At 33.8% G+C, this 27,695-nt stretch overlaps 1 protein-coding gene across 6 annotated transcripts in view; it reads right to left on the reverse strand.

The window, feature by feature from the left end:
- Nucleotides 1–1,274: 1,274 nt before the first annotated feature.
- The window catches only part of LOC124366158, a 98,681-nt gene continuing 72,260 nt past the window's right edge, over nt 1,275–27,695 (reverse strand). For 5 of the 6 annotated variants that reach the window (XM_046822535.1, XM_046822510.1, XM_046822526.1 and 2 more), the window contains 9 exons: nt 25,725–25,921; nt 23,312–23,451; nt 21,109–21,238; nt 17,387–17,524; nt 15,155–15,313; nt 13,052–13,145; nt 10,931–11,210; nt 6,057–6,199; nt 1,275–4,427 (listed from right to left, as the gene is read on the reverse strand). In XM_046822535.1, the coding sequence (XP_046678491.1) occupies nt 2,743–4,427; nt 6,057–6,199; nt 10,931–11,210; nt 13,052–13,145; nt 15,155–15,313; nt 17,387–17,524; nt 21,109–21,238; nt 23,312–23,451; nt 25,725–25,921 (2,966 nt within the window). In that variant the 3' untranslated portion in view covers nt 1,275–2,742. The remainder of the gene's footprint in view (nt 4,428–6,056; nt 6,200–10,930; nt 11,211–13,051; nt 13,146–15,154; nt 15,314–17,386; nt 17,525–21,108; nt 21,239–23,311; nt 23,452–25,724; nt 25,922–27,695) is intronic. The other variant, XM_046822517.1, reaches the window with a different exon arrangement.

A 27,695-nucleotide genomic window follows, 5' to 3' on the forward strand; every position in this document is an offset into this window, starting at 1 on the left:
GTTCTGATATCAGACTCCGGGCCACAGGGTGACTCACAAGACATACTCTTCCTTCTACTCAGCACAAGATGGACAGCTAATTTGCTTCTCATTAGTTATAAAGTCAACATCTTCCTTGGATAAACTAACACATGACATATGGCATACCTCTTGCAGTCTGAGCAACAAATTTTATGCCTAGGTTGACCGGTAGCTATTTTGCAAACAGACCAATCAGACATGATTTTATAAATATACACAGGGTCACTATATTAAATAATAAGTTATTGCAGATAATATAAGGGTAACAGTAATGCAGATAGTAAGGTGCTTAAGCATTTAAACGCGTAGAATATAGGCCATGATTCACTGCACAAAGGAGAGCGGAAGCGCCAGGCAAACCAGTCTGCACTGCTCAGCGTCTGACTCATAACTGAAAAGTTATGAATGATTTATCTTCTATGGAATTTTAAAGAGTTTGCTATCTATAACTTACAAAAAGGTCTCGATTTCATCCTATTACACACTTCAAAACATTTTAAGTGAATGTAATAACACAATTGAATGTCATGATGCTTAAACAATTGCATGAGACTACTATCACTACCACCTTAATACTGTTATAATCTAAATTATATAATAAATAATACTTCATAATAATAAATAATAAGTAAACTTCATTTACTCAAATACATCCATCTTGAAAATTGTCAAAGAACTTAGATTTACGGGACTTGTGTCATGACTATTGTACCGTATTCAGTTAATTATGCTAGCAGTTTTTGATGCGGTGTGAACTATACAATGTCAAAATAAATAAAACCATATAAATCAGAAGATACGTGCTTGTACAAACCTTGATGCTTGGTGGCAGCCGAGCAGTGGGTGTCATTACCGTATTCGCTTCACAAGGGGCTATGCTGCAACAGTGGTGGCAGACCGATTTTTACGACCCTCAGCTAACTGAGTGCGCAATCCAGGTTTCATTATACATCAATGAATCCAAGGTGCCATCCCAAAATATCAACAAACATAACTTGGTTCTAAATAATATACCATTTAATTAAACCTTATAGTGTAAGTTAGAGAATTAATTATGTAACATTGAACATACCTGCAAATACTAGTAAAACTTGTAGTGCAATCAGCAATGGAAAGGGAACCCCATTTTGTAGGTTGTAAGACGGGCGAGATAGAAGGTACAGTAACCGTTGGCCTATTTAATAATTGCCCTCTTTCAATATAAATAAAAGTACTGATTTATGTACATGTACAATGAAAATAAAGTACCAATGTACAATGCAATAAAATAAATTTAATCGGTTCAAAACTTATTTATATGAACATCAAAAATTAAACACACAGATAATTTATGAAACCAATAAAACAATGAAAGAAATAATGGGTCTATATTGACATTTAATCATGGGAGTAAAAGGACAAAATGACTGATCCAGCTGATCAGAGTTGTTGGGAGAGTGTGCGCATGCGTGGAAAGTCCTGTCAACAACACAGTCAACAGGTGTCGGCAGCCTTTGTTTATCTCCGGAAGAAAGATAAAGCGATCTTATAATCATGAAGGACGATATAAGAGATATTGGATTTCCATGTTTGTGCTACAGTTACTGTTATTAAAGTATACTATTGCGTTTCACTAATTCCTAATATATTTAATGGGAAACTGTATCAAAGGCATGGAGGTAAAATAGAGTTTACAGAGATTTGTGCCAATGATATACTAAAGGTAAAAACATTTCTTTTCTGCAAGACTCTCTTTATAAAAAATTCTTTATACACTTAAATGATACTCTATACACTGCAGCAGTGCACTTTTCAGTAGTTTTCATAATATCACAAACATTCATTAGGATCATGTTTTATTTGTAACATGATCTTAAAAACAAATGCAAACCATGTATGATGTCCTTTGATTAGGCTGATGAACCGTGTCCACCCATCTGAGTCTCTAACTATATTAAACTTAGTTACATAAAACAAAACAATAAAAAAGTAAAATAATAATAATAACAATAATAAAGAAAGAACAAACAAAAATGTAAGTTAAAATCCTAGCCAATGTGCAATGATAGGTCACAGTAATGAAGTTTATTTATTAATTTTGATCAAAAGTGTAAACTGTGTTTGATTTTAAAATACACATATGTATAATTATGAAGAAAGATGAGCTGAATTGTTTTAAGCTTGTCAGATCCACTAGTTTTACTTTGAATTTACTGATATTCTTACAAAACATGTAATGAACTGATAGGTTGGTTAATAAATAAAATGATGAATACAAAAGTGAGGTTTTAGCATTTGACATGTATACAAACACACACACATACACACATCATTTGTGATTATTAATAATTAATTTATTGAGTAAAACATACATGATGACATTGTGGTGTGAATTAAATTATTTGAAGAGAAAAAGAACAATCACTCACATAGTGTTAAAATCAGAGTGTTTTTATTTTTATAATACCTAATTTCAATAACACTAAGAATTAAAATATGTACAAATTTACAAATTATAGACAAATCATGATTATAAAACTAAGAAATATTATTATTATTATCTTACAGTAAAAATGTTTAAGTGGCCTTAATTTACTAAACAACTAGGAATAAAAGAAAAGAATACTTTAGATTCATACATATCATATGTACACAATAAAAAGATATTACAAAAATCTAACACAGACTATGTACATTATTACAAAAGTTCTTTAGTCAATTCTAAATCCCTCAGTTTGCATATTAAGAGGGACTTTGCAAGTCTTTCGGCAAAGTTCCTCCATTATCTGATCTTATTTTTGCCAATTGATCATGTGTAAGACTGATTTTTCCTCCATCTGGGAGCAACACAACATAACCAAACCCACCACTGTCTGTCAAGCTCACCATCAGAGTTCCTTCAATGTCTGGTGAGTTGTTTCTCGGTGCTATATCATTCACCGGTTTATTCACCGGTTTCACTGGACTTCGGTTGAAGTTGAGGTTACGAACTGGTCCCGCCCTTACTCCGGGAGTGACAGGCCCTCCTCTACCTCTCATGGGTGATGGAGTCCTTGCCCCCACCTGATTGGGAGTCCGAACAGGAGAGGGAGGAGTTCGAATGTTAGTGGGAGTTCTTCCAGAGAACCTTTGAGTTCCTCTTGTGGGCGTTATGGGTGATCTAGGAGATCCACGACCTCTGGAAGACTGGCCTTGGACTACGACCAGAGACTGGCCTCTCTGTCTCGGGGAGTAATTAACGTTGGCCTGTGGTGACCCTCTTGGTCCGAACCAGTTGACTGACTGCATAGTTGGAGTAGTAGGAAAACTATTTCCTTGTGCCCGAGGACCCTTATTTATAAATTGGTTGGGTTGATTTACATTATTCGTGTTTCCCTGAATTACTAAAAACTTTTGATTAGGAGCTAAAGTCGGTCTGGGTGCTTGTAGTCGAACAATGGTAGGATTGGGTCTGATCTGCTGAACCAAAGTCGGGGTAGCGGGCATCTGATAAGTTATCGGTTGTGTTGATTGTTGTGCCACATTAAAAACTTGTGATTGAGGATTAAACACTTGCTCTCCAGGCGAAACATTGACAGGAACAAACTGTCCTTGGTTGGTTGGAGCTCCTGGAACCAAATAACTTCCCATTGGTTGTTGAGGTACACTCATAGAATAGTTTATTGTCTCTTCTTTGTTGGTATTCATTTGCTGAGCTAACATTGCTGGGTTGGGCTTGATATCTGGGGGATCTTCTGAGTCACTGATATACACAACATCTGCATCTGGAGAGTTGGAACGTTTGAGTCTGGACAAATCTGGGGTGATAGAGTTAGGCTTTGAGGCCTTCTCCAATTTCACGTTCGACACATTCACAGGAGGAACTAATGTTTGAATAACACTTTGGTTAGGAGGTGTAGTAGAGGTAGTAGTATGCTGAGTTTCTTCAATGACCTCTTGCTTGCAGATGACAGGAGGTGTTTTCTTCATTTTATTGTTGTCTTTTACAAAAATTTTGGGGGTCTCTACTGATTTTTGAGTTTTAGTTGAAACTGTTTTCAACTGACTAGCAGCATCATCAGGATCAGGCAGTTCTTGTTTTATTTTCACAGGCTGTTCCGTGCTGGAACTTGAAATATTGCCAACTTTTACGCTTGTACTACTCTGGAACCCACTGCCCGAAGAACTCAAATTAAGTTTGTCTACATCTTTATCCTTCGATGTATGTTGAAATTTGTCTGTAATGTCGGCGAGCTTCTTCATTTTTTTGGCAGACATACACCTTTTTTTCTTTTTGTTTTCCTTATCTTTTTTAGTTGCAAACCATTCATCTTCTGAATCATCATCAAAATCTAAAGGACTTTCCTCAGCAGACTCATCACCCATTGCTCCATTCTCTTCTCTGGCAAGCATTTTCAAAGAAGATTCCCTTCTAGAGCGTCTCTCTCCTGCAAAATTTAATAACATCAAACACTGGTGCAAAACAAAAAATAAAGCATTTTGTTTAGATTTACATGTATATTGGATAGTACCGTGAAAAACTTCCACACAATTCATTCTTTATGAGATTTACCACAGTGTATTTAACTGTGCATAAGTTTTGTTTAAGTCTTATCACTTATGTTAGATCAATTTAAATGAAATGATAATTTATGCCATCCTAAAGTAAAGAGTCTGACGGTTCATTTTAATATCACAACTAAAATGGTTAGAATAGTATTATATGTATACATTTCAAATCTCATATAAGTATATATAAGAGGGCTAAAATCTATCCTTTTTGTCAGGTGTGGGAGGTATTAGTATATAAAAAAAATAAAGAACAGAAAGAAGAAAAGAAGGGAAAGAAAAGGGTTCAAACATACCCAAAAGCTGCTTGTACTCTATTCCATGCATTGTCACTGCAGAGAATTTGAGAAATATTGATTGACTATGCCACTTAGGAATATATATGTTTTTGTCAATGCATTTTGTAAAATGATAATAAACATTATTTATTTAGAATGAAAGTCCCGTGCACAAGTCGCGTGTACAAGAAACAAAATCACACCTGCATGGATGAAAGTGGGATACTTCCAGCCCTTGAAACGTTGTGTTAAACCTTTTGTAACTATAACGATGGCAAATGTCCTAAATCCTGTTATTCTGTCAAACCTTCCATCATCAACAACAAACTTTAAAGCAAAAAATATAAGATTTGTCACTCAAAAATGTCCAAAAGAAGTCCATGTTCAGAAGTGTCCAAAAATGTCTAACCGCTTCTATAAATTTTCTTTTGCAGTTTTTTAATTTTTGTAAAGCTAAAGTCCCTTTAGTATCAAAATAAAGCTTCTCTTTTGATCTAACTGGTAAGAATATGAATTCAGATCTCAGATAGCTAAATGAAAGAATTATTTATAAACATTGTCTTTATGCACAACGATCAAGCTGAGTACAGTAACTATAGATTTTATAATGAATTTAAATATTGACTAGGTTTCAAATGTTTCTAGTATTAATGCATTTTTAGTTGCTTATAACATTTGTGTTTGTTGACATGGTTGAATTTATTACACAGAACAATATATTTGATAAATTCTTATTCAGGTACATTTCATACAGCTTTATACAGGGTGTTAAAAATTTGTGGCCAGTTAACAACATTTGTTTGATTACAACAACAAAATATGTTTGTTTTAATCTACTTTAATGAAAACAATGTGTTTAAGACCATGTGTACATGTGTTGTCTTCCTTAGCATGGAGTGAGCTCCCAAGTACTGTGTGTATACACACTCAACCATAAAACCATTAAAACCATATCCACCACTTATGGACAAAGTGGTGGATATGGCTTCAGCTGTTGTAATGCCAGTTATAAAGGAATATTCCATCTATTGGTCTGGTGTAGTCTCTCATCCTAACACATTTTGAGATATTTTTACACAACCTAACTGTTTTGATGCTGTCTTCACTTCTGTTCACCGACCTAACATTGCCTTCATCAGTCTGAGTTATTAACCAGAATTTATCAGAAATTTGAACTTAGTATTTTTTATTTTTAATTAAGTTAAGGTGAATAAAAGAAAGAATACGTACGTTTCTCATCGTCAATCAGCAGACCGTCAGAAGATGTTCCGGGAATACTCAGGTCCGGAGGGGGCTTTTCCTCCACCGCTCTCTTCTCCTCCTTCTCCTTACGTTCCCAGTACGTCACACCAGGATCCACGTAATCAGGGCCTCTGGACAGTTCAATAGTACATCATATTTGAAACAGCGATATACATAAACAGCAGTCTTTCAGCCCACTAACTATTGGGAGGATCCCTTTATTTCTCCTCATCTCACTCCCATCGTTTGAAAACGATTATCTCATTCTCTTACAGTCTTGAATATTGTTCTATATTGCTGTATTTTATAAAGAACAAAATCTTACTACACAAATAAAAATGTTAGCTATGAATGTATAAATTATTTAGGTTATGCATAAATAACATAATCTCTTGTCTCTACTTTATCATAAATATTATATGAATATTAGATTTGTTGAAGACTGATACATTTTTGAAATAGCAAATTGACTTAGAATTCATTGAAAAACATAAAATAAGTATATGAATCTAAATAATTACAAGTGCATGGCACAACTAGCCCAAGAATCACTTCAAACATTTTACAGTTTTTGACAGTGATTACTGGATATAAACTAATATGTTACTTTGATTGGAAATAATAATAACTACATCTTGGTTATCTTTCCAAGACAAATTTGATTTATTCTTCTTTGTTGTCTGACAGAATCAGATAATTTTAAACATACAAAATAATTACATAACACAGTACTACAGATTTATTGTGAGTTTTATTATTAGTATTTTATTGAAAATCTCAAATATATGAAAATCTAACTAACATTTAGCTAACAATTTCTGTTTTTCTGGTCCATTTTAAAACCAAATATAAACAAATTTAATACTGTTTTTAACCCTTATGCCGAGTGTAACAGATGATAGGTTTTTGTCACTAGCTGTATTTTCAGGAAATCCCACAAAGCTACATTAGCCTAGCATATATCATTGCTAGCAGCATACAAGAGAGATTTGTGACGGGTCATCACTACCACCTATTTCAGGGTTGTTTTGTAAAGAGATCTTTCTATACCAATTGCATTTGAAGTGATCATACTAGATATACTAAATGTTTTTACGAGAAAATGGTCCAAACCCACATACAAATGTTTTTTGACCTCCCCAGGAATCGAACCTGTGACGTCTCCTGAGTACTTGCCTTGGGTTCTTATTTATATAGTAAATGTTTTTCTTCATGGAATCTTATAAATTTGATATCTTTATATTTTACAAAAAACACTCTGTATTATCATGTTTGATAACTCTGTACACATATAGTTTTATAACAGTTTTGTTATGGTAACTTTTAAATTTGTAGTTATGGTTTTTTTGAAATTATATTGTTAATAATTGCACTATCATAATATAAAATGTGTACTTTTTCCTTATAAGTCGTGTTCCAAACATATAGTATAATAAAAGCCATAACTTTGATTATAATTTTGATTTTGGTTAGAAGACACACAACTGAAATAGGCTAATTTTGGCCATTTATATTTTTATTTGCAGGTATCTTTTATCCTTAATGATATTTTTTAAATTTTACACTTTATGTTAGCGTGTAAAGTACAGTAATGGTGTAAAAATAACAAAAAAGTATGGCAATAAAGCAAAAATCCCTTTTAAAGGTTATTTTCAAATACTGCAAAAAAAAAAATGGTTGGTTCTGCAAAAATGGGTTTGACTGTTAAAAAAATACAAAAAAGTTTGTTATGTAAAAATGTGTGTTTTATAAGTTGTATAAAAATAGTTAGAATGAAATATTGTTACTTTTTTTAGTAACGAGGAAAGCTTTTTATTGTACTCTTGCATTTTTAATCATTCGCAGAAGTTTATCTAAAACAATATTACTAAAATCTCTCAAGATGAGGATATATTCTCTAGTCGAGGGGAGATCCAATAAGGAAGTTGCAAAAGCCAGACAGCGGTCCAAAAGATTGTTCACACATGAAAAATTTAAATGGGCAATAAGAGCCTTTAAGCCATTTAAATCTTCTGGGGCGGATGGAGTTTTTCCAGCCCTTCTTCAAGAAGGTTTGGACATCTTATTAAATATTCTAACCATTCTGTTTAGAAGCAGTTACGCCTTAGGATATATTCCAAATATACTGGAGGACAGCACTGGGGGTGTTTGTGTGGAAAAATGACAGAGATCCGACTCAACTTAACTCGTACAGACCCATAAACCTAACCTACTTCATGGTAAAAACTATGGAAAAGATAATAAAGAGACACATTAGGGATGGAATCTTACCAGTACACCTACTTAGTCTTACACAACACGCTTATGAAGAAGGCAAATCAACTACCACCGCTCTCCACAGCTTAGTGGAAGCGGTGGAGAACACCTTTACTGAAAAGGAAGCCCTAGTAAACGTCTTTATGGACATTGAAGGACCTTTTTGACCAAGTTGCATATCAATCCATGGAGGCTGGAATGATTTGGAGTTCCCTCAGATGCAGTCAAATAGAAAGTACAAGACAAGTGAAAGCAAAGAATGGAGACGAATCTGTCACCATCACGTCCCAGAAGGGCTGCCCTCAAGGAGGAGTTTTGTCTCCTCTCCTGTGGGCGATGGTGGTAGATGATCTTCTAAATAAAGCAGAGAATATGGGATCAAGGCTTCTATGTTATGCGAATGACCTAGCTCTTATGATCAAAAACAAAGGCACACTGCAACGCCTAATTGAAGAATTAAATTTCATAAGCAACTGGTGTCATGGGGAAGGTCTTTAGATCAGGGCCTGTAAGAGACTCTTTGGATTTAAATGGGGATTGAAACCTAAAATGATTGACTGGATTTATGAAATTATAATAAAACCGATGGTCACATATTCTGCTTTAGTGTGGTGGTCGAAAGTAGAACAAACAATAGCTGCTAAGAGGCTACAGAGTCTTCAAAGGCTAGCTTGTGTAAGCATTACAGGAGTGATGAGCTCCTGCCCAACACTAGCAATTGAAGCAGTCCTGGGATACACTCCTCTGGGGCAGGAGGTGATGAGGCCGGCCGCTCTAAGCGCAATGAAGCTTCTAGGAACAAAGATAATAAATACTACCTCCTTAGAAGGTCATATGAAGATAATGCAGGAATTTCCTGAGGCTAAAATGCTAACCAATGTGTCAGAAGCAATGGTTATGAAATACTCCTTTGGAAAACCATATACTATCTCTATCGATGAGAGGGAGAAATGGATTAAAAAGGAGGCCTACCCTACAAAAGGAGTCCTGAAGTTTTACACAGATAGTTCACGCATTGACTCTAGGGTGGGATACAGAATATACAGACCAGAGTTAAAATAGCAGTGCCCCTGGGAAAACATGCCACGGTCTTCCAAGTGGAAGTCAAGGCAATAGAATCATGAGTCAGAAGACTCATACAAATGAGGACAAAAGGAGTAACATACTTGATACTATCTGATAGCTAGGCTGCACTAAAGGCACTAAATACCTGTTCGTTTGACTTGAAAGCAGTCTGGGAAAGTAAGAATACTTTAGTTGAGCGGACTATGAATAACAGAGTAACACTCGGTTGAGTGCTGGGCCATGAGGACATTCATGGAAATAAAAAAGCAGTCATCCTCACCAAAAAGGGAGCGGAGTCCGTAATGGTGGGGCCTGAGCCAGGTTGCAGGATAGTTTTCTCCACCAGCAAAGCTCTTGTAAAAGATTGGAAAAAGAGGATAAGAATCATTAATTGGATTAAGACAGCTTCAGGATTAAGACAACATAAAATGTTTATCTCTCCTTACTCTAAAGGGTGGGCAGCTCTCCTAGATCAGAGTAAGGAGGATATAAGACTGATATTAGGGATGTTGACAGGACATGGCTCCCTAAGGAAACATCTTATGAGAGTGGGTGTCAGCCAGACTGATGAATGTAGACTCTGCAGAGAAGAGGAGGAATCAGCGGAGTATATTTGGTTAAATTGTCCTGCCATTTCAAAAATTCGGAAAAGATTCCTGGGAGCATATTTCCTCGGCCCCAAGGATATCAGAGAACAAGAGCCTTGAAATCTGATCAGCTTCTGTAAAAGCCTCAGATTCTGAGGACACAAATATAAGTAAGGGAGGCGCAAAGGTCCTTTTTAGGACTAAGCACGGGGACTAACCGTCTTTTACCCTCACGATATAAAAAAAAACGCACAGCTGTTGGGCACATGCCAAGGTCAAAGTTTCTTTCCATGCTACACGGAATACAAAACTTAGTTATTTCAACTTTAATTTTTTATTATCATTTAGTTATCTTGAATAGTTTTTAAGTCATGGTTGTTCAAATTCCTGGCATCCTCTTTCGGAGACCCTGTATTATTATTAGGATTAGGATATTGTAACACTGTGCTATAGTGCCAAGCCAATTCTCACATAAAATATCCTTTTATCACTTCTACACTCCTACAGATGAAATTACGCATCTACTTTACTTTTAAAAATTGAATGTTTTTATTGTACAAAAAATTTTTTATAAAATTACTACACAGTTAAACTATTATTTTTGATGTTGTCATTAATAATGTTTTAAATATAAAAATATCATATAAAATGTATGTCATATTTTGGTAGTTTGAGGATTTAATGTTTATAGACAATTTATAAGCTTTAACCTGATACTATCATCAAAATGTTACGATATCATTATACACTCAAATAGAGAGTTAAGAAAATAAAGAAGAATGAAAGCCAGCTCACGTGTTATCGTATTTTAAAAACTGTTTGTATAGTACACTCTTAGATAATTATTTTTACATGGGAACTAGCAGTAAAAGGCTATGCTAGCATACAATATTCAGTCTATGCTATGAATATTGTACAATACAAACAATGCCAGACCAGAGCTGTTGATCTCACCTGGCTTTGTGTTGCTGCCACTCGTCTCTCATCCTGTTGCGCACGTTGAAGACAGCCAATTCCATCTTGCTCTCCCGGCTTTCTAACTGGCTAACAATGCTCTGCAGGCCACTGACCAAGGGAGCATTGACACCTTCACCCTTCAGAAGCAGTGGGTCGGCATCACAGAACTGATCCACCAGACACCGCACATCCTCCAGTGATTGGCAGACCAGGCGAAAATCCGAGTGGGAGGGTCGCATGGAGCGAGGTGGCTTGTGTAGAGGTCGTCGGGAGAACCCTGAAACATACAAGTCTTATATACTAGTCATATTCTTGAGATGAATGTATATTTTAAAGTAACAGAATATCTTTATAAAAATGAATTTTTGTTTCCTTTAGCTCTTCTAATAAAAGACACACATTTCTTTAATTTTTTTATGGTTAGAACTTAGCAGATAAAATGGAAGTAATAAGATTCACAAAGTGTTTAAACACTTTAAGTTAACATTTGAGTGTTCTAAACGTTTGATTTCATGTCTGAATTTACTTCTTACCAACATTAAAATGAAGAAACATGATTTGTGCTTAATAAAATATTTCTTATTCTATGAGTCAGTTTCTTTAATATGCAACTGTACTGCAAATTAGAGTAAGTTTTTTTATGGTGAAGTCAAAGATATATGAGTTTTAAACAAATTAATTTTGTTCCTTCACGTTTAGTGTTCATGAACTTCATATGTTCATCTTAATAAAAAATATGAACAAAATATAAGCAAACACCATAGTAATATGTTAAGTTGGAAATATATTACAACTTATTTTTTTATTTTGATTAACTAATTAGAAGAATTCATTACAAATTTGAAGAATTTTTTACTAATTAGAAGAATTCTTTAGTCATCCTAAATCTTACTAATCTATCAATTCATTATATGGCACAATAATCAATAATATTTTCTGTCCTATACAAGCTCTCTGGCAGCTTAGTTAGGTATCGGAAGAAACGTTGACTTGATCACCGCAATTCAGTCGGCGGTGTTCATCATAACAATAACGTGATAACAGTATATCTGACAAAAAAAGCTAGAAAAAACGTTTATCTAAAACTTTTCTGCTAAAAATTTTGTCTTGAACACAGCATAAAAAATAGGTACATTATATTTCTTGTACTCATACTTAAATTGAATTAAAACTTTCTTGAGAAAAACAATGGTATAAAATTATTATGTAAAGTTTTTACTTAATGCTATCAACTTCTCCATTTAATCCTCTAAGATATCATTGTTTTGAGGGTAAACTGTTAGGTTGAGTGAGATGCATTTTTTGTTAAGCACTGGGGTAAAAAAGGATTTAGGCTCCTTGCCACCCCCAGTCTTGAGAACCGGTTTGTTTTTCTACATTAAAAGCGTTAAAAATTGTTTTTACTTCATTTGAGTTATATACAGAACATATTTATACAAGTATACAAATCATGAGATGAGCAAAAATTAGCATTTAGTACCAAGCAGTGAAAGTACGTGTACAGATGAAGCAATATGCGGCAAGGCACAAACATAAACAGCCATAAGAAACATGAATTGCAACCTTAATATTATTTACAAAACTACAATAATTTATTAACAATGGTTATCTATTATGTGTTTTCTTACATCAAATACTACAAAAACATGTCTTAGCAAGAGGTAATTTGATTACTGCTGTTCAGCTGTTGTGTAATAGACGCAGCAGATTTTACTTTTTTTTATATACAAAGTATAAGAATAAAACATTTTATCGATCAGTATTTTGATATTTCCGATCTGGAGTCACCTAAAAATATACTTACTTGAGATTCAGTTTCATCAAATAAATAGCCGTGATATTGTGAAAATGTGACTTTCCAAGTATATTTAATCACTTCTATAGATTTTATTAATGATTTTGAAATAAAATATTTGAAAAGTGTTAGTAACGGAATCAAGTGTAAAAAGCTGCAGAACCGAAAATTGTCGATACCTTGGTATGGCTAAGTATCGAATACTGGAATCGACCCATCCCTATAACTGTTAGAATAACAGATTCTTGATTAAATGCAGCTTATATTATTCTAGTACAACTAAAAGAACCCTGAAAATATTTGATAGATCTATTACCACTCACCGATCAAGTTGGACTCCTGAGCTTGTTCTTCATCGTCCTCCTCCTCTGCACACATAGTGATGGCCTCCTCCACCCCGGCTCCATAATCCTTCCACTGTACATGCCCAAGAAGTAATACCAGTATTTAACATACTACAACTACTGACAATATTGATACAAACATTCCACAATTGCTTTGCCAATTACAGAGCAATCCATCAAATAAATTATTTAAGGATTTAAAATCTCTCTATTAACTGTTATGTTATTATAACCCATAGAGCTACTTGGACGAACCACACTGTGTAATGCTGTATAAGCTAAAGAGTGCATGGACAATGTCATTTCGTTGGCTAGCGTTACATATAATTTCTATGCTAAGTTTCAGCACTTGTTTTAAGGCCTTTAATTTTTTCTATAAATAAGGCTATATTTTGATGTAACAGCTCTATTTTGACTAAAGTTTAGAGGTTGTTTGAGTAATACACATGGCAACATGATAAAAACATCATTGAAAAACGTCACTGTATTGAAAATGATGGATTTTTTCTAAAAAAGAGAGCAAGAAGTCAAACGCTAGGCATTAAAAAAACAGTAATTAACTCTTTGAGTGCCGCAGCGTGGCTAATTTTGACGGTACAAAAAGTGCATAAAGTGCCAACATCACTGTTTTGACGTTTCGTATTTCGATAATATTTTATATAGTACAAGATTATTTTGGCTAAATAACCTGACAGCTGTATTCAATAGGTTCCAAACTATCGATAAATATGAGTTTAATGTTGTTTCTATACTATTTTATCTGTGAAACTTATGTTTGGGTACTTATCAAGAGGCCACTATCTTTGGACGAGTTTTCCTTATTGAGGGCAAAATAAATTACAGTATTACATAGAACAGACTTTCTTTAGCCTATTTTGGAATTTACAAGTTATTACGACAATTAATAAAAACAAAAACCTAAAATAACAATGTTTTATTATTCGAAAATGTCAGGTCATTCGTGCGTTTATTTGGAGACGATTTGGCGATAGGAAGTAAGACTCATCGAGTATTTTTCGATTCATAATAGAAGAGGGCATAATGAAGTTTATTTTAGTCCCTGATAAGGAAAACTCATCCAAAGTAGTGGGCTGCGCTAATACCGAAGTACCTATGCGATGATTTTGTCTTCCAGTCACACAACGTAGCGGACGAATACTGTGTTGCGTAAAGGCCGTTCTTGTTGTTTATGTGCCAATAACCAAGCTTTTGAGTAAATACAAACTAAAATAGTAACTTATATAGTATTTTACCATATTTCTTTACAAAAGTAATGTAGTGATTTGAGTTGTATCCAAGTGAAAAATGTGAATTTTCAGTGTAAATATATTAGGGTTGTTATTTAGTAAATGTAAACTTTTATGTAAATATGTTAGCAAGTATTAGTCTCTACATTAACTAATCATATTTTTTGTGTTAACATGATGTTTTATTTGATTTTTTTGTAAAAACTACAATATTACTATGTAATTTCTTAACTCTGACAAATGTAGTACAATTTATAAAATGTCGGTACAGGGCAGCTTTTTGTATATAAATATAATGCCATGTTTGTTTTTATTCTAGAATCATATTATACATGGGTTATATTTAGAATTATATGGCCTTTATCATGGAATAAAGAACAAACCTTAAAAATACTGTATACACTCAAATTAGGTTGAAACTTAACTTTTTATATTTTTACAGAGCAAATTTTGTTTGTAACTATATGTATTATATTCTGAATTTAATGAGAAAAAACAACAAAATTATGAAAATCTGTTTGGGTAGTTATTTTCCCACAGCTTTTTCCCCAAAAGCTTACAAATATGTCAAAAACAGCCTGGCACTTTATGCGTATGCCTTGGGAAAATACCTGTGGCACTCAAAGGGTTAATTAGGCTTTATTGCCAATTAATTGGTAAATATTTATTAATTATTATCTGATTTCATGACATAAATCTAAAATCGTATTATCCAATAATTTTCTAATTTAGTGATAAGAGGAACAATATGTTAATATTTTTTTAAATAACTTTATAAAAATATCGAATCTGGTCATTAGGAAATATGAAAACGTGTAAGATGTGATTGACCTACCTTAGTATCAGGCACTTTGGCCATCTTGTATATCCGCACTTCAGTGAACATGGGGAAGTAGTGGTAGCTGTAACCCTCCTTGTCCCTACCCAAATTCTGTTCCCTTAACTCCTCCATCTCCAGATTGTTGATGCAGTCTTGTATCGTCTTATGGTTATGCTGAAAATTGTAGATATGCTGATCAGTACAACTTACTGCTGACTATAGTAGGCCTACTTGATGCCATGATTATAATAAAATATAAACAAAATCCAATCAAATTCAAAAAATGTTCTCTAAAATATAAATTCAATTCCAATACTCAAGTTTACCTCAATGAGTTATTTATTATGAATTTGATACAAATTTTGTGCAACTTCTGTAAAGCCCAAACAATATTTTCATACATGTGAATATTAAATAGTCATGTCAGTTCCTAAAGTTAATTATAATTTCTATCCATTGTTTAGAAGTAACTAGAAGCTGGGCCTTACATAAAATATAGGTTCTTTGGTTATGGATTGTTGTTATTCATAGCAAACATTTCCTTTTCTTGTACCACAATCATTTGTTTTGCATTAAAATCAAGACGAAGAAGAAATCCAATATCTACAATTGATTGACATTCTTGTGCTTCTTAATTCATGTTATGCCACAATTACTCATTTTGTACTGTGTCGCATCTTTGTTGAGAAGTGATAGTTTATAATAGGTTTGGTTATGTTTTTGACTGCACATATTTGATTGTTTATCTTCCACTGTGCTGCTTTCCTCCTTGTAACAATTGATACTTTGTTTCTAATATGGCCATAGTAAATAACAAACCAATCTGTATCACATGTTTACTAAAGTGATGCTGTTGTCCCTGGATCCAATTGCTGCCAATTTTCAGACATATCCATCATCCTCGGTTTATAGAATAATCAATCCACATTTATAAATACTTTTAAATTATGGGAATTATCAGTATTAAAATCCAGTAACAAGATCGAACAATTGTTAATTTAGAAGTGTTTTTTTTTATTGTTCATAAAGTTGCTTGTTGTTAATACATTTTTTACAATATATCTATTGGTTTTGTTTATTTATTTAGATCAAACAAGTTACTTAGCATCAGATTTTAATGTACTAAGTTGCTAAGGAACTCAGATCTGAGTGGCTTGAGATATTTTGGACCAGCTGTTTATTCAATTTTTGTTGTTATTATTTGCTGAGAATCACAACATGGGCTATGTCTTGTAAATGTAGTTTTTGTAATTCAACAATAAAATTACTGCTTTTTAAGATATTAAAAGTTAAACCGTTTTAATGGTCCCCATTTTGAAAGTATTAAGGATACTATCATAAGGTTTTTTGTAGTAATTTGCCTTATTCTATAAACATTTCACCTAAATTTGGTAGAATTTAATAAATTAGTTTTTACAATATTAATTTTTTAATAAAATACACATAGATAGATGGGAAAATAAACACTGGAGACCCATGTTCATATGGTGCTTGACCTGAGCATTAATGTGAATTATCTTTGCCTAGTCAGTTTCAGGACACTGTACATATTGCATTGTTATTCAGTTACCGGATTAGTATTGGCAAAGTCAAAGAACCAATAAAATAAGGCTAAATATCACAAAGCTTTGTCAGTGGAGGCGTTTTTGGACCAACACAGCATCTCCATCTTAAATCATGCACTCAACTTGGTCCCCTGTAACTTTTATTTGTTTCCTAAAGTAGTCAGCTTTGAAAGGGATGAGATTTGAGACTGCTGAAGCAGTAAAAGAAAAAGCAACAAGTCATGAACAGGGTTACAGAAAATAATCTGCAGCATTGTTATGCACATTGGAAAATTTGCATAGAGGTGAATAGAGATTGAGGAGAGCAGTATATACTGAAGGGGATAACATTAAATTGTAAATATCTGTAAGTAAAATTTGTTTTCAGCCTTAGTCCGGTTATTTTCTAGCCACACCTCATATGTCCAAAATTTCATGTTACTACGTTTTCGCAAAGTTGGTTTAAAATCAGTTACAAACGTGTACTTAAACAATTGATATACTAGCTAATATAACCCATATCAGTCCAGACAATAAAGAGAAAAATTAAAACTTTGTGTGAGAACTCAACTTATCTCTGTATCCATGTGGCTACGCTAGGACTGTTATGTTAACAATTTATATAATAGCTAGTGTAACAGAAAGACAAGAAAGCAAAATAATAAAAATGTTTTAAAAAAGAGAGACGAGTGACTTTACTTACAAGGAGAAAGTCACACAGGCCTTTGAGAAGCCAAACCCTTTGCAGAAACGTCAACTCATGGAACTGATAATCCTTCAGCGGGTTCTCTTCACCCATCACTAGCCAGAACTGGGGCTCAATCCCAAGACTGTCGAATACCTGGTGTACATGAATTAAACAATACCTTTTATTACTGCAATTAAATGCTGGAAATTAAGAATTAACAGATATTCCGAGACTTGACTGAGATAAATTGTAAAGATAAAAGATGTCAGAAAATTTAACGAATAAATATAAATTCTCCAATAGAAGTTGTGAATAATTACATTATTTTAATTTTAAATTATATAAAATATATCTTGATCTTATTAATAAAGATAATACAGCACTAACATCAATACATTAATAAAAATGAAAATATTTTACTATAAAAAGATAATACATACAGTAGAGTCCCGTTAATCCGACCTAATTGGGACCGAGCCCTATTCGGATTATGTGATTGTTCGGATTAGCCAGAATTACAGAAAAATACGGTTTTAAACTTGAGAATGGGTCTATTTTGTTATAGAATTATCAACATTGTTTATTAAAACATGTTTTATGACTGTTGCATTGTATTTCTTGACAAATAAACGTGTTTGCGAATACTAAGCACATTTACCGTATTTAGTGTGAGAGTTCTATTGTTAAGCAATGTAAGTCATCCAATAAACTCTCTTCAATGCGACAGAAGACAATAACTGAATTTATATCTTTTAACAATTAATATTGTACTCAATAATAATATCAGTACTGTACGTCCAATTTTTGTTTGATTTCACTTCTTAATACAGTAATATTACTCATACTTAACCTATAAGTTTCAATTTGGTACTGTATTTAACTTCATTATTTATGCACTGTACCTTACACAATTTGTCTTAATAAAATACTGTATGTCTATTTAATTAAGGTTTTCTTTGTTTATGTACGAAATGATGCACCCATTTTCATTTTTTAAGTAATTAGTTCCTATAACTGTTCATTATCGTTATAAATAATTCCTCCTGGACCTGTTCGGATTAACCGACGTTCGGATTACACGTGTTCGGATTAGCGGGACTCCACTGTACATAGACAAAGTCAAGTAAAACAGTTATTCAAAATGTACAATGATAGAAGTTGTACTGTACAGAAAAAAAAACAAAAAATATTATAAAGGTAAATGTAGGCCAAAACATCATTATACAGATACTTGATAAATTCATATTTCAAAACTGTAAGGTCATCTATTGATGTTTTGTTAATTTTTAAGTTCTCATTAAAAATTATTACCTCTAAGTTCTTTTGTTAGGGAGTTTATTAAAATACAAAGATCATCCATAAAGTAGGGTTGGATTTCTAATAAAAAACAAATAACGATAGATTAAAAAAAACTTGTTTTATTTGATTCCTGGCATCTTTCTATATTTTTCTACATAGTTTCCATTTTTGTTTAAACATTTGTCAAAACGTTCTACGAGCTTTTGAATGCCGATGTCTTAGAAGTCTACTGCCTGTGAGGATAACCAATCTTTAACTGCTTCTTTCACCTCGTAATCAGAGTTGAAGCACTTACTTATGACAGAGAAACTCCTTTAGGTAGTGAAACAAGTGAAAGTCACCCAGCGCCAAGTCCGGGCTGTACTACGGGTGGTCAATCTGTTCCCAACCAAATTGTCTGATGAGATTTTGGGTTTGGATGGCAGAGTGGGGTCTGGTGTCATGCAACAAGAGAACTCCAGATGTTAATAGGCCATGTCGCTTATTACGTATTGCACATCGAAGTTTAGTCAGAGTATTGCAATAAGTGGGTGCATTTATTTTTCTTCTTTGTTCCATAAACCCAACCAACAACAGTCCATGTCTATCCCACAAGATGGTCGCCATAACGTTGTGATGAGATCGTTTTTTTGGCCTTGACTTTAACCAGTGAAATTGTGTGACGCCATAACATTGACTAGTGTTTCATTTCTGGGGTTATGTGAGGAACCCATGTCTCATCATCTGTGACAATGTCTTTCTCTAAAGTGAATTGCCTTCCTCAATAAGCAGCCTGGGAACCCAACTTAAGGACAATTTGCGAAATTTAAAATTTCCTGAGACAATTTTAAATAATGTCTTTTTACTTACGGTCAGAAATTCCAGTGGTAATGTTGACACTGACTAAATCTTCCGTGATCACTGTTGGCCGGCCAGATTGTGGTTTATCATTTTCTTGTCTATCTTTGAAAGCTCTCACCAATTCCGCACTTTGCTGTAACTCATTGCATTAGGCCTGTACACTTCACTTATCTGTCTATGAATATCTGCTGCTGCAACGTTCCTTGCTGTTAAAAACCAGATTTCCCGGGTAGATCAATTAATTTGAATATCTTAAATTCACACAGTAAACAGCACTTTACAATGATTTTACTGTAAATGGTGTCATTTCATATATAAGTCATGCTGAGAATCAGTGTGCTGTTTCCTCTTCACACGAATAGTTACTGCAATATGAACCTTACTTTCCGGATGATCCTTGTACATACATTGTACATTTTATTGAAGGGCTTCTTGTAGTTAACTGAAGTTCTCTGTTCATACAGTAAAAGTCAAGTTTATGTTGTGGGTTGTAGAATTACAAGCATCTTCATTTTTTATGGTAAATTTGGAATCAGATTTCACTAATAATATTTTAAACATAAACAAGTCCATGCACTGTTACAATCTCAAAAGAAACAAACAGATTTTACAACATGATTTAGGATCAAACTGTGCAATAATTTTCAATGCTTTCTTTAATAATAAAAATTCTTTGTACATATTTGTAATATGTGCCACCCCATATAGGATAAATTACTCCAAAGACAAAGCATTTTTAAGGTTAGTAGGTTCAAAATATATAGTTAATCATCTTAGTAAATAGTCCTTCTGGCTCAGTTGGAAGAAGTAGATTTGATGACAACAGAAATACTAATAATTTATTTGTTATTGGATGTAAAGGGTAAAATCACACAAAAATATGAGGCAGTAATGCTTCAGTTGCTTTGCGTGATGAATAAAAAATATCACTTTCAATTCGCACGGTATTGGTGCCATCTACAAAGTTGGGGATAAAGAAGCGGGCAGTTATTGACTTCAGGTCTCCATCCCTCCAACCTTAAATAATGGCAATAGTGACTACTGTAATCTCTGATTCTATTTAACCAGTTGCATAGACTTTCATCTGGTAACATCAATCTTCTTGGTAACTAAGAAACTAATTGTTTTTCCTGAATTCAGGGATACAACAAATTAACCACCTAAGACATTCAATGATTCAGAAGCAATTTTGAAGTTGGAGAGATCTTCAAAAATAGGGAAGTGCATGCAAAACCAAATTACAAGTAGTAGGGTTATATATTTAGCAAGGTATATATTTAACATTATTTTTAACAAGGTTATGTGCCTTGCTCTCCACCTCCCTAGGTGACTGAAATCTGTCACCTGCGTAGCAGAGTTGCTGAAATCTGCAACTACTTAGCTACCACTCAGAAATTCAAGTTTGAAAATGTATACATTTTGTGGTAGTGACTAAATATCAAAGACTGGTCACATTATTTTTAATATATGATGATTATATTTTATTAATATAAAATATTTGACTTATTTTTCAGTCCCACACAAATTACTGGGAACTATTAATAAATTATACACCTAACATAATTATAAAAGGAATTATGCACTGTGAAAATCTGTACCTCGACAGTGCTGTCACCCTTGCTGTGATAGTTCCGATACCAGGAGGTGACCTTGGTACTGAGCCGTTCAGTCCAGACAGAGTACGGCATGGCAGGTCCAACCTCTAACTTGGCTCGAAACAGGGGTGGGCTGCAAAATTATAATGGTTAACTTAATCGCTCTAGTCTGAAATTTTAAAAACAGAATCTGCCCTCTTCTACTAAGAGAGATAATACACTGTTGTAAGTGACAGTAAAAGTTTCTTTCATTATTAAATAAAATATCTCCACATTTAGATACGAAGATAATAAGTTATTGGTAATTGATTGTTTATTTGATTACAGTATTTCATTATACATGTTACATGATAAGACATTTAATTCAAATGTTTTGAGTGTTTCCTACTACCTACAATTATTAGCTAGAATAATATAACAGATGCTGTACAGCACAGAAATTACTGTTATTAATGTTTGTATTATTGGTTCTATCTCTTTAGAATCTTGATGTTTTAAGTTTAATTTATTTATCTTGTTATTTAGCATGTTTAATTCAAGTTTACCATTCAAAACCTTTTTTTAAAATCCCGATCAAAAATTTTTTATATTCTCTAGTTCATTTTCAAACCAAATAAACAACTGTAATACTGTACTTCATCCTTATGCTGAATGGAAATGTGGATGTTTATTGTCACCAGCTGTATTTGCAGGAAATGGCACGAAACTGCGGTGGTCTCGAGAACTGTCACTTGCTGAGAATTTTAATGGCCAACACTGCTCTTGAGATCTTGCAAACAATTGTCAGACACTGGTTGCGGCAGCGGTTGTGAGAGCTCTTGCGCCCGTTTAGATTAGCGATTATTACTGTCAGACATAAAACTTGCGCAACTTTTTGCCAGTGTAAACGCAGTTAGTTTAGTCGAGATTTGAATGTGTCCATGATATCAAAACATGACATCAATTTATTTGTTTAACTTATGTAATCTGACGTCAATCGGCATATATGTGTGAGGAGCAATTGTTCATACACCAACTAAAGTCTTGGCCGCAATTCGACGGTGGGTGGTGAGCGTTTTAGTACCAACTTAAAGTTTAATGTTTGTATTGCATATATGGAAAATGCTCGAAAGTCGCCACAACAGACATGAGCAGCATGGTGGTCACATGTTGCCATTGATCCGCCAGCAATTCCAAATATTAAATTTTTTCCTGCCGCCATACAAACGCTCCTTCCTTGGCTTTGTTTCCCAAACCCACTACTTTCTTCTCTAAAAGGTGTCTTATCTGGTCTGGTAAAAATCCAACTAACATTCTGGTGTGCTCCAAAAACCGGGTTGCTCTCTTATCAAGTCATCAAACATATTCACTGAACCGAACTCTAAACCTGTTTATAGAGTGAACATAAAAACAAAAACACCATTTGTATCACGGTCATTATCGCTTTGCCGCATTAAGTTACCGCTTGTATAGTGGCCGAGGCCCGTGACGAAAAAATTGTTATTGAGATTTTCCTGGTTCTATAGGAGATTTCCAACTTATTCCCAGTTTTCCCGATCGGGTGACCACCTTGTTAATTTGTCCCTCTTACAATTTTGGAGTGATAAAAAAGTTTATATTTATAGTATATTACATACAAAACTGCAGAAGTCTTCCATTAGCTATTATGTAGTCCTTATATAATACAACTATATTTATGAAGAATCTTGGAGCATTGGATACAGTTTAATTTACTGGTGATATAAATTAAACTATATTTATGTTCATTATTTTCCTTACTAATACATGCACATTAATTTCATTGTTACAGCTTCCTGACCACTATTAACATACCACTAAAGTTACATTTAACTGTAGTTTTGTTGTATATAAATTAAATTTACCTGATTTATAACAGTGCCCTTTGTTTTTTTTTACCTCTACTGCAGTTTTGTTACAGTTGTAACATCTTCAGGTGCTGTCATAGGTTTTTATAATTTTTACCTACTTGAGGTCTTTAAAAAATGAACAAACACAACATGTACAGCCCTGGTTATCGGACTACACATTAGTAAAAGTTTTATAATTTTATTACAGCACCAGACGATATTATGACTATGATGAAACTGAAGTAGAGAAAGAAACACAAAGAACGACTGTGATGGATCATAGAAGTTTAATATATAGACTACACAATTTTGTGTTGGTCCTATCATGTAAAATAAACTATCTGTGTAACTGTACTGACATGAGCATGGAAGTAATGAGGGTGGCAAGTGTATTGGAGGCTTGAGGCATAAGCAACATCCGCTCTAGTTCCAGGTGAGAGATTGGATCTATATTGAGTACGTTGTACACCAGGTGTAGAAACTGGCCAATCACAGGAAACTAAAACAACACAAAATATAACTCAACTATTTGAATATACTGACATGAGAATGTAAGTGATAAGGGTGAACAATTATTGAAGTCTCTGCATAAACAACATCTGCTCTAGTTCCAGGTGAGATATTGGATCTACAGAGTCTGTGCAATATGTATTGTAAATCCTATTCTTACTGGTTTGCTGTATCAATGGTGGAGAGGGGGTCTGACCGGTCAGCCTCGGTGGAGGAGTCCCCCACCACTTAGGCACACTTTCATTCAGTTGATCATGCATTGATAGGTGGTAGATTTTTGTGACACCAATATAGAGTGGACATTCGAGCAACACTATGCTGTGATGTTTTGCTTTATACTCATGAAATCCATGACCGAGACCCTTGAACACATTACACAGGCTTATGGGGATGATGCCTGCACAAGAGTTTTGGAATGGCACAAAATGTTTAAGGTAGGCCGGGAGCTCGTCGAAGATGATCACAGCGTAGGGTGGCCGGCGACCGCTCGAACTGATGCTCAGGTAGGCAGTGACAACAGTTTAGGACTCTGACAGACGTTTAATGAGGAGACTTATTAGTGAGGAGACCTTTCAGCTGGAACCATCCACACCATTGTAACAGAGGATCTTATCATGGGGAAAATGTGCATGAGAAGCTGTTGCCAAAAGTCTTGAGCAAGGAACAAAAACTGTCACAGGTAGAAATTTCACAAAAAATTTTGGACTGTATCCAGGTATATGAAGATACGACAACGTTATTACCGGCAATGAATCGTGGGTGTTCCAGTATGATCTCGAAACAAAACGTCAAAGTTCAGAATAGCACCGTGAACTAGCCATCATGAAAAATTGGAAACTTCTCCATGACCTAAAATTTTCACCTAATTAAAATTACCAATATAATTTAACTATAATTTTTTATAATTTTCAGTATTTTACAGGAAACAATAGAAAAATGTTTAAAAATATCATAATTTATTTAGTTTTTGGTCCACAAAAATTGTTTACAGAAAGAAAACAAAAATGTAACATTTTATTACTTGGCAATATCAACCCTTTTAATGCTGGAGCATAATAAAAAAATTTGTCCAAAAAATGCCCGAGATTTCCCTTAAGGTACTACTGAAAAATGCCAAGCCTATTCAGCGATTTAACTAAAACATCCGTACAATTAAAACTGTTTTAGACAGACTCTTAATTTTTCTTTTCTTTTCTTTACAGATAAATGGTTTAATAAAAAACACATAAAACATGCATATAATGCTAATTTATCATATTAAAAAAAAGACTCACACAAATGGTTCTTACCAAAATATTTTGGAACGTTTTTCCAGTTTTGTATCTAAAATAGCACAGGAAAATAATATATTTTGTCAAAACAACTGATACTACTATGTACAACAATTAAAATTGTACACATGCACTAAAAGTTATTTTACTATCCACAAAACTGTAAAGATAACACTCCTTTTTGTGTAAACCACGTTTTCACTTGTTCTCAGAGGCCTAATACAAACTCATAAGTTTCAGACACAGTTTATAAAATACACAGCTATCACTGAGTTTTGAATAAGTGAAATTTCATTTAGAATAAATTAACAGGAACATAGTTTTCCTTCATAAAAACTATAAAACAAACCTTATATTTAAATGTAATTTAATTTTAAAAGTACAAAAAAGATTTACTTTTAGTATATATTTTTCATTGTTACTTGAGAAATAGCTCTTTGAAAAATTATTCTACTATAAAACTGAATATAAATTGAAAGAGAATATTAAACTAAACACAAACATAACAAGTGTTTTGTTACTATTTTAAAAACTGTAAATGTTAACATATAATATATTTTTTTAGAAAGGAACATTTTCACTTTTTGTGATGTTTTACATTAAATTTAAACTAAACATCTAATTAATCTTGTAAAATTACTATAAATATTTTTTTCTTGTAATTTGGTTCATTCTGATTTTTAATATATACAAAAAGTTATAATACGTAAAAAGAATTATTGTGGTGGAATTTTTATCATGAACGCCTGTATAAATGGACGACTGCATTCTTCAGTAGTTTTCGCAAAAATCCGTATATACGGACATTGGCATTTCTCTGTAGTTTATCAAACGTCCATGTATACGGTCCTTGGCACTAAAAGGGTTAAAATACAAGTGATAGTTTTAATGTCTCTCCAATGATGTTGCTTCTAAGTTAGACTTTTCTTACCATATATGCTCTCAAATTGTATGAATATGTCACAGATGTGATAATTAAACCCAGACTTACCTCCCACATGGAAGCAATTTGGTCCTTGACAATAGGAGTGAGTAGATTGTCATTCTCCCACTGAGCCAGTTGCTTCTCGGCAGCCTCACGCTCGGCTCTCCGTGCCTTATTCAGAGTTTCCTGTGTACTGGCTGGCTTGTCATCACTGCGGCCCTTACCTGACATCACCCAGTTGAGCAGTTTGGACACATATCCACCTGCAATCAATTAATAGGTGACCTTGATTTTTAGAAACTTTAAATTTGAATAACTCATTTTAGCTCAAATTCTTAAAGAGATTAACTACAATTATTTTTAGTTACACCTCCAGACTGGTTGGGGCTGATAACTAACTCTATATGGTATTACTTCAACCATCTGTGGTGGTTTATCTAATAAATATAGGGGATACTGAATGTTTTGTGACATCGTCCTGTGTCTGCCAGATTAAAAAGTATGTACGTCTAGGCATTGTTTGCCATACATATAAAATATATCAGCCTGATTCAGAAATCAGGAAATCTTTATTTTTAAAAATCTTGAAGACATGTAATGGTGTCAAGTTTACAATAAAATAGATTGAATTTTTTATTTACAATGTCAGGGTGAAGAACCTATGAATTGTGTAGACTGGTCTTTCAACAAGCCAGTTGTACAGTTGTCTTCGTAGCATTTTTCTTGTAGGCATTTCAGGTTCTCTGGTAGTAAATTGTAGAATTTCCGTCCTACATAAGATTTTTTGTGTGTATTTAGTAGTATGATGAGGAGGAAAGTTGGTAGTCAGCAGCTGTTTGAGTATTGTAAGCATGGGTGTCTTTACCTCTTTACAATTCCAGTTGATCAATATGCATAACCACTGCATGAATTTAAAGAGGTGTGACTGTAAAGATTTTGAGTTTTGTAAGCCTCTCTACAGCTTTCCATTGGCAACTGCTCTTATGGCTCTTTTCTAAAAGAGAAATATTCTTTTGAGGTTGTGCTCGGAGGTCCCTCCCTACACAATCAGGCCATATCTAATGTGGGATTCCACTAGCATGATACATTGTCTTAGCTGCCATCTATCACATAACCAAGAATGATGGCCATAATTCCTTTCAATTGTCAGTCCTGACTATCTAAATGTTATTAAGGAAAACAAAGTGTGGCATAACAATTCCTTCAGAAAAGGATCATACAGGACATTCATTCACGATGTGGCTATTATTTGCCAGGTCACTTCACGATCTCTGGAACTGTTTGCCTTGACTAACACCATTATGGACATGGTTAATTAAAGTCCACTCTCTTGTGAAGAACTATTAACCCTCCAAGTGCTACTATCGCATTGTGCGATATATTCGAACCACTTTAAAGTGCTACTATCGCACTGTGCGATATGTTAGTTTTTGTTAAATTGCCGTTAAAACGATTTATTTAATTAATCCGTGATTCTCAAAGTACAATGTAGGAGAGATTTCTCTACGTACTGGCTCTACTTTGTAAGCCTTTGAGTAGAATGAAAAATAACAGTCAGCTGATTTTGTCAGCTGTTGCCACACTCGCCGCGCAGTACTTTGTTGTAGTTTTTGTCTAGGTTAGTAATTGTTCGGGCCGTAACGTATTGTTTTGATTTGTGTTATTCACTGTGCGATAGATTCTTGCTTCTTGTGTGTGTATTTTCTATTTTATTATGAGTTGCTACAGTGCTTTAGAGCATTTCAGGAGGCCCGTAAGGAGAGGCAGAAGAAAGAGGGTAGTGCAGCAATCAGAATCTGGCTCTGACTAAGTTTCTTTAGTCAAATGTAAATACGTATATATACATATGTATATAAACAAAAAGACCACAATAGGATTATTTTTACTATTCATAATTATTATAACAGACATTTAGCTTTTGTGAGGTTATATGTACATCCAAACCAATATTGTTTGAGAAGTATTTATTTTGAATGTGTCCATTGCGCAAATTTTGGTGTGCGGAATATTTGTTTAGTTTTTATATTTTGTGTGTGT

Source organism: Homalodisca vitripennis, chromosome 1, assembly GCF_021130785.1.
Source record: "Homalodisca vitripennis isolate AUS2020 chromosome 1, UT_GWSS_2.1, whole genome shotgun sequence".
NCBI lineage: Eukaryota > Metazoa > Arthropoda > Insecta > Hemiptera > Cicadellidae > Homalodisca > Homalodisca vitripennis.